General features: G+C 43.8%; 1 protein-coding gene across 2 annotated transcripts in view; it reads left to right on the plus strand.

The window, feature by feature from the left end:
* The window catches only part of ATP2A3 (ATPase sarcoplasmic/endoplasmic reticulum Ca2+ transporting 3), a 471,091-nt gene that overhangs the window by 236,240 nt on the left and 221,465 nt on the right, over nt 1–13,386 (plus strand). For both annotated transcript variants that reach the window (XM_078679687.1, XM_078679686.1), the window contains exon 6: nt 10,681–10,761. In XM_078679687.1, the coding sequence (XP_078535813.1) occupies nt 10,681–10,761 (81 nt within the window). The remainder of the gene's footprint in view (nt 1–10,680; nt 10,762–13,386) is intronic.

The following is a 13,386-nucleotide window of genomic DNA, read 5'->3' on the forward strand; positions in this document are numbered from 1 at the left end:
CTTGAATGCTTATTGATTCCTTATGTGCCTGTACACTGCAGCCACTATTTGAATTCCGGCTATATCCACCCCACTGTGTCCTCATTTGCTTATAGTATTGGTAGAAATGACAAATAGATCAATAGATGGTTTTATCCCACACATTTTTAAGAAGTTGACTTTTCCTGTACTGTTGTTGAAGACCGGTGGAGTGCAGTTCTTTTTAAGTGCCTTTTATTGCACCTTCTCTTTCAATGTGCAGCATTATCACTGGGAGCACACAATCAATCTAAAATATACATGAGTTATTGTAATAGTAACTGTAATTGCATTTATAAAGCCTTACTACCCCTGACCAGGCGTGGAAACGCTTTTCTCCGAAACCCAAAAAGAATTAGTGGTAGCTTAGCATAGGGAAATATGAAATTAAATTGAGTGGTGGACATGTGAGTCTGTTAATTGGATTGAAAAGGGATAGTGGAGGGATAGAACAGGAAAGGGTTTACAAATAATATAGCCACTTGCTGCCCCTGATGAGGTGTCGAAGTGCTTTTCGTGAGTAGCATGGTACTCCAGAACAGGATTTGTGGTGAATTAGAATAGGGAAATATGAAATTAATTTGAGCGGCGGTCATGTGAGTCTGTTAGTTGGATTGAAAAGGATAGTGGTACGACAATATCTATTGGTGCCCCCCATCCGGGATTCTCTTGAATAATAAGACTCGATTTCTACCCAAATGAATCCTTTTTGCAACATTTATCTATGCTCTAGTAATCTATACTTTGCAGCGTGCATGCAGTTCTTTGATGACCGTTAGTAATTCACTGTTCTATAATAGGAAGTTTTCCTTATAAACTGCAAGTAACAAAAGGATGTCTCTTAGAAAAGCATTAAGCTGCTTACCTATTTACATTATATACACTTTGTAATCTTGCATGGTACATGCTCTTTGCAGCAGGAATATTAACCCTCTGTACTATTTTATGATCAGGCAAGACCTCAACTCGACAAAACTCTGATCTCTCTCCAGGAAGAACATCAATCACCAGCGTTTTTATTGCTGCCTGGAAATTGCTGGAGGCAAGGAACAGGGCAGCAGGTGCTTTTAAAACTAAATAAAACTTGCAAACACGGCGACCCCTGAAGTCAGCACCCGGGGCAGTGGCACCAGTTCAGCGCCCTAGAGCCAGCCCTGAGAAGGAGGTTTGGGCTGAGTAGAGGGGGGAAGAGTCAGAGGGAGATCTGAATAGTAAAAGAGGTTTGATATGATGCAAGGAGGGGTAGAGGAGGGGATCATAATAGTAGAATGGGGTTTGGGATGAGCTAGGGAGTGGAGGTAGAAGATATATAGAGCGTGGTATAGGGTGAGAAATAGGGTAGTGCATTAGAGAGAGTAGTAGAATGAGGTTTCGGATGAGTCAGAGTGTGGAGGTAGAGGCATCTAAAAGAAATATGACGCCTAGGGTGAGGGGCCATGCTAAATGGTGGCTTGCCCGTATTGTAGGAGGGCATGTAAGAAATCACTTGCCAATAGTGGTCTTCTTCTTTATATTTCTGATCTAAATTCACAAAGCGTGGATTCATTAAAATCAACGGCATGATTAAGTGCCTTTCCAGTATGTATGTGAGATGCAGAACTAGATGTCTCTGGATAGGGTTCCCATGGAAATTATGCAAATACCCACAATCTTGTGGGTATTCACAAACTTCTTCTAGCACGTGTCCTACTTGGATACAGTTGGAGGCTTGCTCCAGTCAATCACAGGAGAATCCACATTCGGAGTGTGAATGAGGAGAAAATATCCCCAATATTGGTGGGGGTCTAGGGGAAAAGATTTTTTCTGGAATACTTAACGTTTTCCTTATGGGGAATAACATTTTTAAAATATCAGCACATAAAAATACCCCTTTGCTGATCATTTATACATGTTAATGTACAGACTGTATATTTACGCTTTTGTAACTATTAGTATGCCTGTAAGTACTGCTGGAAAGTCTACAGCCGCTTTCAAGGCTAACTATTGGAATTCCCAAAACAATATATAACTTTACACCAAAGGCCGGTGCAAATCTACGGGTCTAGATTTATAAATTCTCTTGTAAATTGTGCCCTCATATTCAGTGGCGGCTGGCACAGGTAAGTGCAGTTGGGCGGGGAAGAGCACTGCAAGGGGGGAGAAGACAACGGAATTGGTATTATTTATTTAATTATACCTATTCATCGTATGTCTACTTCCCCCCTTCACACCCTGGCCCTGCCTCGCCCACCACGTTTACGTGTACTGGCAGCCGCTGCTCATATTTGATTCTAGTTTCATGAATTCTGTTGCCGCTTCTCTTTGCGTTGCACCAGCTGATTTAATGTCACAAAGACACCTTGAAGGTGACCGTCTGTTTTGGTGGATACTTTCTTGTGCTTATTGTACCGAAATAGTGTACTAAAAAGAAGAAACCTGCACATATATTCTATTCAGTCCTTAATTTGTGAAAACAAGCTTTGACCAAAGCCAATAGGTCCCACCTATGATATCTATTGGCTTCGGCAATGATCTGCAGCCATGCTGTACAGCAGCATGGCTAAAAATTATTTTTAGAAACCTCTGATGAGGCTAGCATTAATGGGATCTTTTTTAAATGAAACGGCACACTAGCATTGTCGTAGCCTTTTCTTATTTCGTTATTTTTAGCCATGTGCTCATCATCCCCTCTCGCCAGTCCTCTTCCCACTCCCAACCATGTCCTTTTCAGCAGCCCTCCTTCCCCCTGTGTTGCTGGGGGACGAGGCAACATGGAGGGATGGTGGGCAGGAGAGAAGGGTGCAGGTGTGAGAGAGGACAGGCATGAGCCAAGGGAGCACCCAGACGATGGAGGTGGGGCTGGGGCAAGCACACAGGCAATGGAGCGTGGGTAATAGGTACTGGGTGAAGCACACGGACAACGGATGGTGGGCGGGTGGTGCAGGTTAAGCACATTTCAGCGCTGGGGGTAGCATATGGACAGAGGACAGGAGGAAGACAGACTGGGAGAAGTATATGAGGGAGATGGCTGGAAAACACATGCACTTGTAGCGTGCTTAAGGAAAAAGAAAAAAGTAGCACTTGAAAAACAGAGCAGTGGAAGGGCACAGTAAATCAACCCTGCACTACAGGATGGACAGACACAAAAAGAGGAAGGAAAGCCTACTGAGGAGGACAAACAAGAAGCAAGCAAATGAGTGACAATAAAGTCAACCAATGGGTAGCCTCAAAGCCCTCTGTAGGGTAATAAAAGCTCTCACAATAGACAACTAACGTGCTGTCGTAGGTGAGACCTAAAAATAAGTACTACTGCCCAATGTTTTAAGAGGCAGGTGCCACCGGAGTGCTATTTTTCCTGTTGGACACCTTGTGAGAAAACACGTTTGCAGCAGTCAGTTGCCAAGATATGTAACAGGTTTTGAAGTTGCTGGTTAGTGTGATTTTTGGTGTGGCCGGAGATGGCATTGTTGAGCCCACGCATAAGGCCTTACATACTCTTGATGGTATTATTACCAACAATTCCAATATCACAGTGGAAAAAGTAATACCACTAACTTGGACAGACCACAAAGCCATTTTCTTTAAAGTTTCTTATGTCAAAAATAACAGACCTCAGTCAAAGAGGCTGCGCCCTGCCAAATTTAGATCTTGGCATAAAATTAACAAAGAGGATCTAATAGAGACGCTTGACAAAAGTCCAACCTTGCTAGGGCCAGATAATAACATGGCGTCCGACAACTGTGATGGATGGATCAGATCCGCTATTGGTCAGCTGGCCCCAGAGAAAATAAACAAACAGAGGAGAAATAAAGCTTCAGCCCCCTGGTGCAATTCAGATCTTAAACTTATAAAATCTGAGTGTAGACGCCTGGAGCGCGCATGGAGGGTTGATTATAGTGAGTAGGGTAAACTTACCTACACACTAGCATTAGCTAAATACAAGGAAACCATTAAAAGCATTACGATTAATTATTTCACAAACAAAATTGAGGTGGCCAAAAACTCATCAAGAGAGCTCTTTAAGACTGTTACTGCTCTGTCAAAATTGTAACAGGCAAATCAATTTGCACCAGATCAAACCCTCTGTGATAAAGGGGCCAATTGTTTTCATACCAAAGTTCAAAGAGTCTATGATGAACTTACAGGAAGGGTCCCTGCCTCTCCCATGGCTCTTATACCACTCTCTGAGGACTCTATTTTGGAGAACATTTCTTGCCAATTAACCAGTTTTTTAACTTTAACAGTGGACAAAGTAAACCATCTACTACCATCCACGAAATCAGGGTCCCTGACTGCCCCTGTCTCCCCGTTATAATGCATCTGGCCTTGGACAAGATTAGTATTCAATTCACTCCAATTTTGAGTATCGTTATTAGGTCAGGGACTTTTCCTGCTTCCTGGAAGAAAGCGTGCATAAGACCCATTCTAACGAAAGCGTCTCTTGACCCTTCTAAGGTGAATAATTATCGGTCCATATCCGGCTTACCACCTGCGGCCAACATTTTTGAAAAATCAATCAGTCAATACCTAACTGGTTACTTATTTATTTTTTTATTTATTTTAGCGATTTGTATAGCGCCTGGTGACCCAAGGGCATCCCCGCGCTGTAAGGAGATTGTTTATCCTGTAAGGAGAGGGAGGGAGGAGGAACAGTTATTTCGGGAATAGGTGCGTTTTCAGTTTTTTGCGAAAGGTCAGGTAGATGGCTTCCAGTCTGAGGGTGCGTGGGAGGGAATTCCATCTCACGGCCGCTTGCACTGAGAATCGTCGGCCTCCGGTGCGGGTCCTTTTGAATTTGGGGACGTTGGCTAGGTGCTCACTGTCTGAACGGAGGGATATGGATGCTTTGTAGGGGGTGACCAGGCTGCTGAGGATAGTAGGGCCAGATCCGTTGATAAGTTTGTGTGTTGTACACATGGCTTTGAATTCCACCCTTTGGCGAACAGGGAGCCAGTGCAAGGCCTTGAGGGCTGGTTTTGCTGACACTCTCGAAGGAAGGTTCGTGAGCAGACGGGCCGCAGCGTTCTGTGTCCGCTGTAGTCTAGTCAGGGTGGCCTCTGGGGCGCCCAGGTAGACCATATTGCTGTAGTCAAGACGGGACAAAACTAGCCCCTGGATGAGAAGTTTCCTAGAGGGAGGAGGAAGTAATGGGAGGATCTTACGGGTGGTGCGCATGAGCCCAAAGCAGGTGCCAGCAGTTTTGGCCGCTTGCGTCTTCATGGTGAGCTCCGGTTCGAGCCATACTCCAAGGGTTTTGATTTCACGCTTCGGGGAGGGGATTTCTCCGAATACGTCGGGCCAGACTGTTGGGGGGATGGTTGCCCTTTTGTTTTCCCAGGAGCATCACTTCGGTCTGAGACCCGTTTAATTTTAGTGATGAATCACTCATCCAGCTGTGTATTTGGGTAAGGCAGTTCGCCAGTTTCTCTGGGTGGTCGGCTAGTTGGGATAGAGAGACGACCAGTTGAGTGTCGTCAGCGTAGCTTACCATTTTTATGTTAAATGGTGTCACCACGTCTTCCAGGGGAGCCATATATGCGTTAACCAGCGTCGGGCTCAGGGAAGATCCCTGCGGGACCCCGCTTGTGAGGGGGAGGGTGGCTGAGTGGTAGATGCCGTCCCATACCTGGAACGTGCGTCCGGTGAGGAAGGATTCTGTCCAACTAAGTGCCGTCCCGGTGATCCCTGCTGCCTCGAGCCGATGGAGGAGGACACGGTGGTTGACTGTGTCGAAGGCTGCGCTGAGATCCAGGAGGATCACTGCCACTGACCCTCCTGAATCCAGTATGCGCCTTGCCTCCTCGATGACGGCGAGGAGGGCAGTATCTGTGCCATGGCCCGGGCGGAAACCAGTTTGGGATTCCCGTAAGATGTTGTTTGTTTCAAAGAACTGGGACAATTGTCTGTTGACCAGTTTCTCAGCTAGCTTGCTGATTGCCGGTAGGAGAGAAATTGGTCGATAGTTTCCCATGTCTGCTGGATCGAGCTGAGGTTTTTTAAGGAGTGCTTTTACCACCGCGCTCTTCCAGCTGGCAGGAACAGATCCCTGGGTAAGTGAGCTATTAATGAGCTCCGTGACCGTGGGAACGATGACAGGGGCAACGGTTTTGAGGAATCTGATGGGAGCCGCATCAAGTGGTGAACCACTTCTCATTTTGGTCATGGTTCGCTCGACTTCCAGACATGTTACTGGCCTGAATGTCTCAAGTTGAGGACGAGGATGACTTTCGGTTTGACTGGGGGGTGTCGAATTGTCAATGACCTTAGATGCCAATGACCTCCTAGATCCCACCCAACATGGCTTCAGACCATGACACTCCACTGAATCAGCCATAATTATGACCATTAAGGAAATACGCAGACCGCTAGACAAGGGAGGAAGAGCTGCCCTTATTCTGCTTGACTTATCAGCAGTGTTTAATACTGTTAATCATCTGGGCTTAACACAGCGGCTGAAGGCAATAGGAATTAGAGGTGTCCCTAACCTTACTCACCTCGTTTCACTACAAAGGAACAGAGGGTGTGTTGGGAGAATTTTAGATCAGAGACGTTTTCTTTCCCTTGTGGAGTTCCTAAAGGTTCAGCACTGTCGCCAACCCTGTTTAATATCTATGTCACTCCCGTGGGTAAGCTCATGGTTTCTCACTGGTATCATATGCATACGACACTCAGAATGTGATCTCAATTTTCTTGAGTGTGGAAACCGTGGCTGTGAGATTTCACAACTGTCTGAAGCACATTATAGGGTGGATGAATCAGAGCTACCTTAAACTAAAACGGAGATCATGGAGTTTAGGAATGGGACACCACTCTGGAACCAATCCTGGTGCCGAACCCATCGGTAAAAGCAAGGAACCTCGGATTCTTGTTTGATGACCAATTAAACTTTGCAGGACAAATTAATCTTTTAACATCTTCTTGCTTTTTCTACTAAAGACCTTGCACAAAATGTTTCCTTATATTCCCTTTGATCCCAGAAAATCTGTTGTAGTTGGACTAATTCTCTCACGAATTGACTACTGCCATACACTTTTCCTGGGCATAGATAAATGCCAACATGTAAAATTGCAATCCCTTCAAAATGCCACAGCACGAGTGCTGCTCAATATCCCCAAATACCACCATATCCCTAGCAGTATTGGAGAGCTTCATTGGCTTCTGGTCAAGCAGCGCATCAAGTTCAAGGCGCTATACCTGATGCATAAAGCATTATATGGTGGAGGGCCGTTGGACCTTCACTCTTTTTCAATGGCACTCCCCACGGCGGAATCTTAGATCGGCCAATAAGTGCCTAGTCCAGGTCCCTAAAATCCAGAAGGGTAGATGGGGAGGTAGATGCCTTTCCTATCAAGCATCCAGGCTTTGGAATGAATTGCCGATCAACATTAGGCTACAACCCACTAAACCATGGTTTAGAAAAATGCTTAAGACCTGGCTATTCCCTCAATAGGAAAGAAGCTCTCTCACCCAATTCTTTACATGTTTCCTTGCTCATCTAGCGCCAAGATGCCTCAGCATTCGTGCACTCCATGAATCCCTTACCTACTCCCTTACTTACTTGGTCCTCTTTCTGCTCCAGGAGCTAGGTTTGACTTCTTGGCTGCATTCCCAGGGAGGTGGGATGGTTCTGGGGAAGTTGGTTGTAGTTTTGCAGAGGAGTGGGTGGCTGTCTCCTGTTCAGTGTGATTGGTTAAGTGTGGGAGGGTGTCAAGTGTGGGAGGGCGCCAATAGGTGGGAGGGCGCCAAGTGTGGGAGGATCGCAGTAGAGGAAGCGTGTATGGAGGGTTCAAAGTCACGTGCAGGGAAGGCGAGCCTGTAATTCCTCTCTGCGCTAAGCTAATATGCTGCACTTATGCACGGTCTGAAAAAGCAAGTCACCGATGTGTGTGAATTTAAACATATGTAGCAAAATCTATTCTGCAGCAACCCTTTTTGTGTAGGCCTATCATCTATAACACATTTAGAAGTTTAAGATTAGGTGTAGAGCTGTGGGTATTCAAGTAACTGTCGCAAGTAGTTTTCCATCCTTGAATGCATTATTGCTATATGAAGTACGAATTTGGCAAGGGAGAGAACTGCCTTCTTTAAATGAATGTGTAGAGGAAGGGGTTTCTCAACGGCTAAACTATTTTCCCTGTGGACATGATAAAACAGTTGCATTGGCAAACGCATGTGTGCGCTTTATTTAGGCATGAATAATGTTTTCACATTGGAGCACTCCAGAAAAATCTAAAAATCTTTCACTGTTGTATATTTGCTGGAATACTACTTGGAGTCTTTATTTTTAGATCTACTCCATGGCTAGGAGTAAGGCTGTTGGAGTAAATGACTGACGCTTCCACCTAATCTTTGTGGATTGGTCGCATAATGTTGAACTTTATGAGATGTGAAACATCTCATCCAGTCATGTCCTGCATGTGATGGCTTTGGGTTTAGTAGCATCGAGGGGGTGGAGCTGAGATGTCCCTGCCTGCCTTTAGTTGCCGATGGCTCATCCTGGGAGTTAGAAACTGGATCAAACTCTCAGGAAGGAGGTAGCCCAGGGCCAGAGCCCCTTTTCTCTCCTGCTGTCTCTTCTCATTCAACCTTGTACACTTCTGTATGCTCGCAGTCAAACACATTCAATAATACCTTACATTGTGTATAGCGCTTCACACTTCTAGTCGCTGTAAAAGTCAGTACTATTACCCATTTCAATAGTACTCGTTTTACTAACATCAGAATGATGAAAGGCTGAGCTGGCCGTGCCAGGATTTGAACTGGTGACCTGCAGATCCTGATATATCTCAATGATAAGCTTTTTACTCACTGGGGTAGCCCTCGTGATACGCAGATGGGATTCGTAGTGTTTCACTTTGTAGATGGACCACATTTACAAACCTGTGTTATTCTAATAGGATAAACTGTTATTGCGGTGTTCCATATGGTAAAAAGGTAACACAAAATGTGCTCAGGAGAAGAGATTCCCCGATGGGCCCTGCTGGTCTTCTGTCCACTCCCTATCTGAAGTTATCAAACGATATTGAAAATAGTTTTATTAAAGATCGACGTTACATCACTTAGAATGATTTCATAATTTCAACAATAATCTGAAAGGTCTTCTGTGTATATTTCCCAACAACTTTTTCCAACACTGAGCCCAACAAGGAAGGTTATAATACTTCACATTATGTTATGGTCACCGAATCAAAAAGGGCAAGTGGGTATCTCTCACAAGCTGCTGCTTTACCAAACAAATGCATGAAGAGAGCGTGCTTTCTGCGAAAGAGTGCCCTGCATAGGGGAATGCTGTTTTGTTCGTGCAGTGACCTCATTTGGAATTGTGTCGCTCGGCCTACATTAAGTGAAACGTCATCAGCCTCCTGTGAGGGAAAGTGCTCAGTCTGCCTCTGGGCAGTCAGTCTTGGTTAGTTTGCCTGCTACATAAGTTTTCCATTTCTGTAGCTTAAGGGAGACCCATGTTCGACCGTGAGGGCAACATCCACATAATAGTTTCATGATATCCACATGCTTTGCCCTTGCACACAGTGGGTCTGATTCCTTTTGTCTGTGGACGTTCTATTTACATACAAAAAAATGACATGCTTTATGAATGGAAATCCATGTTTGGTACACACAAAACCTGAATGTGCACTCTTAAGGAATTTACATATGCATAATGCCCGAAAATGGTGTTCAACTGTGCATAAATTCTCCTGGGGATGCGGCAGTGGGCTAGAAGGTGGAAGTTTGTTGATGTTCAAGGACGGTGATGGCCAAGAATGTGTGAAAGTAAAAGTAATTGTGGGTGGATATTCAGAAATTTGTTTCCTACCCATGTTCACAATGGAAAACGCTCAGATACTAGATCTCTTCGCAGGGTGGAAATGAGCTGGGAACACCACAAAATTAATTAAGACCCAGGGAAGTCAGTTTTCCGCCATGAAAAATATTTTCCCTGTTAGGAAAAATACAGATGCATAAATATGAAGGTATTTTCACAGGACACCGAGAGTCCTTCATGTGAACAAAAGTAAGAATTCACTAAAGCTTTTCAGGAGTATTCATGAAACATGCAACAGTTGCAGATTTTGGGAGTAGTATGGGAAACCATGGAGTTCCCAAACGTTCAGGCTCCTAACTGATACAAGGCAGTAAACCACAAGGCAGTAAACCTGCATACGCTAACTTCTGATTTTTTTCCTTTTTTCAACAATTGAGCGCAATGAATCCAAAAATCATTGATTCACATAGTTGTTGGTTTTCTTGAAACTGCGACATTGTTCCGGCCTTCAAGAAATACCCCTGATGCAAGAGCCGCTTCACAGAGTTGAAATATGTATTTATTTAAATAGATCTGTGGACTGCAGACTGCACAGTTGGTGTGAGTGCTCTCCAGAGAGGAAGTCGTCTGCAGAGTGGTTCTCACGAGTGCCAACTGGTGGTGCTTTCTAGTGACACAGATGCACCCCCTAGTAAGAAGAGAGCTGGGATGCTCCGGCATCTTCTTTTGATGTACCACCCATCATCTGTAACAATGAGGAGTTTGTGGTTCTACAGCAAACCTTGAGGTGTATCTGGAACAAGAAAGGATGGGTGTGCAGATAAGAGTGGGGATTGTTCAATGGACTGTGTGCAGCTCTGTACAGGCCTGGATTGAAGCAACACCATTAACTGGATTTTATTATTTTTCTCATGTCTTAGTTGGTGACAAGGTCCCAGCTGATATCCGACTCATCGAGATAAGATCCACGACTCTCCGGGTGGACCAGTCCATTCTCACAGGTAAAGGTGGAGTCTCGCTATCGAGTATGTCTGGTCCTGGGCTTAGGTTGAGCTGCAGCTCTATTGATACAGTACAAGTGGGAGGTTGTTGGATGGATGTTACAGCAGTGAATGGTTGCACTCTCTCCGTACTACATGCATAAGTATTTACACAAAGTGAAGTACTTCTTCCCTTGTTTATTACACAGGGACGGGATAGGATTTTACTCTACACTGAAGGGCCTCTTTAAATTAATTAAGTTCTTTCTGCTGGTGTTTTTCTTGTACATAGATTGGGGGCTTCAATTTGACACTGGCCAAAAAATGACAGCCTATAGGCGATACTTATACATAATTAGATCCTGGAGACAGGAGGAGTGGCAGATGAGAAACACGCATGCTTAGTACATAGTTTTTGCTGTAAACAGCTTTGAAATGCAGATCATGGACATTTTTATGGGGCCATCAGTTCTCACAAATTCGCCAGTACAATGGATCAAGAGCATTTCTGATCTTGAACAGAAAAGAGTGTATGCTAAAATGTAAGTGAAAACATGATTTTACCACTTTTGAAGTTCAGTAAACAGAATCATGTATTTTGGGAAAAAGGAAATCAGAATGCTCTTTTTTTAAAATGTGTGTGTATTTTTTATGACATCCTTGCTTTTATGGGGGCTTATTATAAAAGGTAAGCATGTCCCTGGCTTGTATAAATGCAAACCAGCGTGTGTAAAGCAGTGACTTACGCGGTTTACTTCATTAACAAAAACAAGCATTGGTAAATAGGTCTGGCTTATGCACCCCTGCATCCAATTATCAATGCACTGACTCATTCTTGATTTACACCTCTGACACAACCACAATAAAAAATACAAGCTTAACAGCACATCCAAGACGAACAAACAGAACACAAATCATAAAAGAAAACCTGCTGCCATTTAAACATGGTGAGCGTATGATTACAATAACAAAATTAAATATTAGTCTAGGTGTTTGTCTTGCAGAGGCATTGTCCATAGTCTATCATTTTAAAGCTCCAGTATTGCTGTCACGTTTAGAACCAATGTGCTGGCCATCTTGGCATGGTAACACAATGAAACACTATGGACCACAGCATTCCATAATAGTCACATGGTTTAGAGGTAGTGGCCACGCAGGATCCGGCACACTGTGGATTAAATGATTGGCAAGCAAGCACTGCCTAGAGAGCTGTAGTATCTTTAAAAAAATGCAAAGAAATGAAAGAGAAACTATAAAAGAAGGAGATTGAAAGCAAAAGGAGTGACCAACCAGCCCTGATGCTGCATCGCACTAATTTTCACATACATTTGCACATGTGATCAGAAACTGCTGTCATTCACAGGATAAGAAATCCAATGACTGATGTGGACTGAGCCGTTTTCCCAGGCACTGTGCTGGAAGAGGTGAGGCGCAGCAGCCAGGGTGACTGACTCCGGACCACGGGGTTCACAGTTCAATCCCCAGTGCCGGTGGCAGGTTAGCCCAGCACCATGTAACTCTGGGCAATAGCTTGCTTAATCTTCCCGACGGCACCCAGCGCCGGGACACCTCTCCGGACACGGAGAAACACCAATAGCAGAAGAAGGCTGACCCACAGGCCCTCTTTGTAGCAATATGAATATATTCATATATATGAATATATGTATCATACGACGATTTTTTTAGTATTGCTAATTCCTAGCAGACCGCTAGGCATGTCAGGGCTTCCGAAGAGATTCAAGCAAGAATCTATTTCGGTGGAAATCTATTATCTATAGGGTTTGTGAGGCTATCCAACAACAAAATCATTCCTTCCGAAGGTAATCTGTGAGATTTCATGTAACAAAATACTACATGTAGGCTGTAATATAGATTAATAACAATCCCCCTTAAATGCCTACTGACTTTATCTAATGCTTATCACAATCATCCGAGGCCTGTAACGTTCATTGTTGGCTTGTCATCATAACCAACTCAGACCTACTGTGTTGGGCATACATTTTCCCACAAGGCAACCATCCAGTATAGCTTGATAGAATAACATAGATGTAAAATGTTACAGTTGTCATAACACTGTAAAATGACTGCTAATAAAGCATAGTAAGGATACCATAGAGGCAATCTTCTATTCCCATGGTTTGTTCAGTAGGTCAACAAACCCCTTGCCTACTAGAGTAATCTGTGAGATTCTGTGTAACAAAATACTTACCCTGGTATAATTTCAATTACTCTGGTGTAATTTGTATGATTTCAGAAAACTTGCTTTTTGCTTGTTATGCGAAATTTCAGAAATTATGCCACGTTGCATAATTACACTTGTGTGTGACAAAATTATAATGCAGGAGCGTTGGAACAAAGCAGACAACTGGAACACAAGTGGCTGTTTGCTAGCTTTTAATACGTCCTTGCATCAAAAATTGACAAGCGGACACATTTATTCTAAAATGTAATGCTAATAATGGATTTGCATTTTGCATAATTTCCCCCAAATTTTGCATAATTATGCGAAAATAAATAACACCTATTTTGCACACCCCTACAAAATACCTGCATACAGGATTTAGCACAGTGTAATAGCAATCCACCTGCAAAAGCCTATTGCCTTTAGCAGATGCTTTTCATAATAAGGAGACATACTTGTTTTTC

The sequence above is a fragment of the Lissotriton helveticus genome, chromosome 3_1 (genome assembly GCF_964261635.1).
Source record: "Lissotriton helveticus chromosome 3_1, aLisHel1.1, whole genome shotgun sequence".
NCBI classification, from domain to species: Eukaryota; Metazoa; Chordata; class Amphibia; order Caudata; family Salamandridae; genus Lissotriton; species Lissotriton helveticus.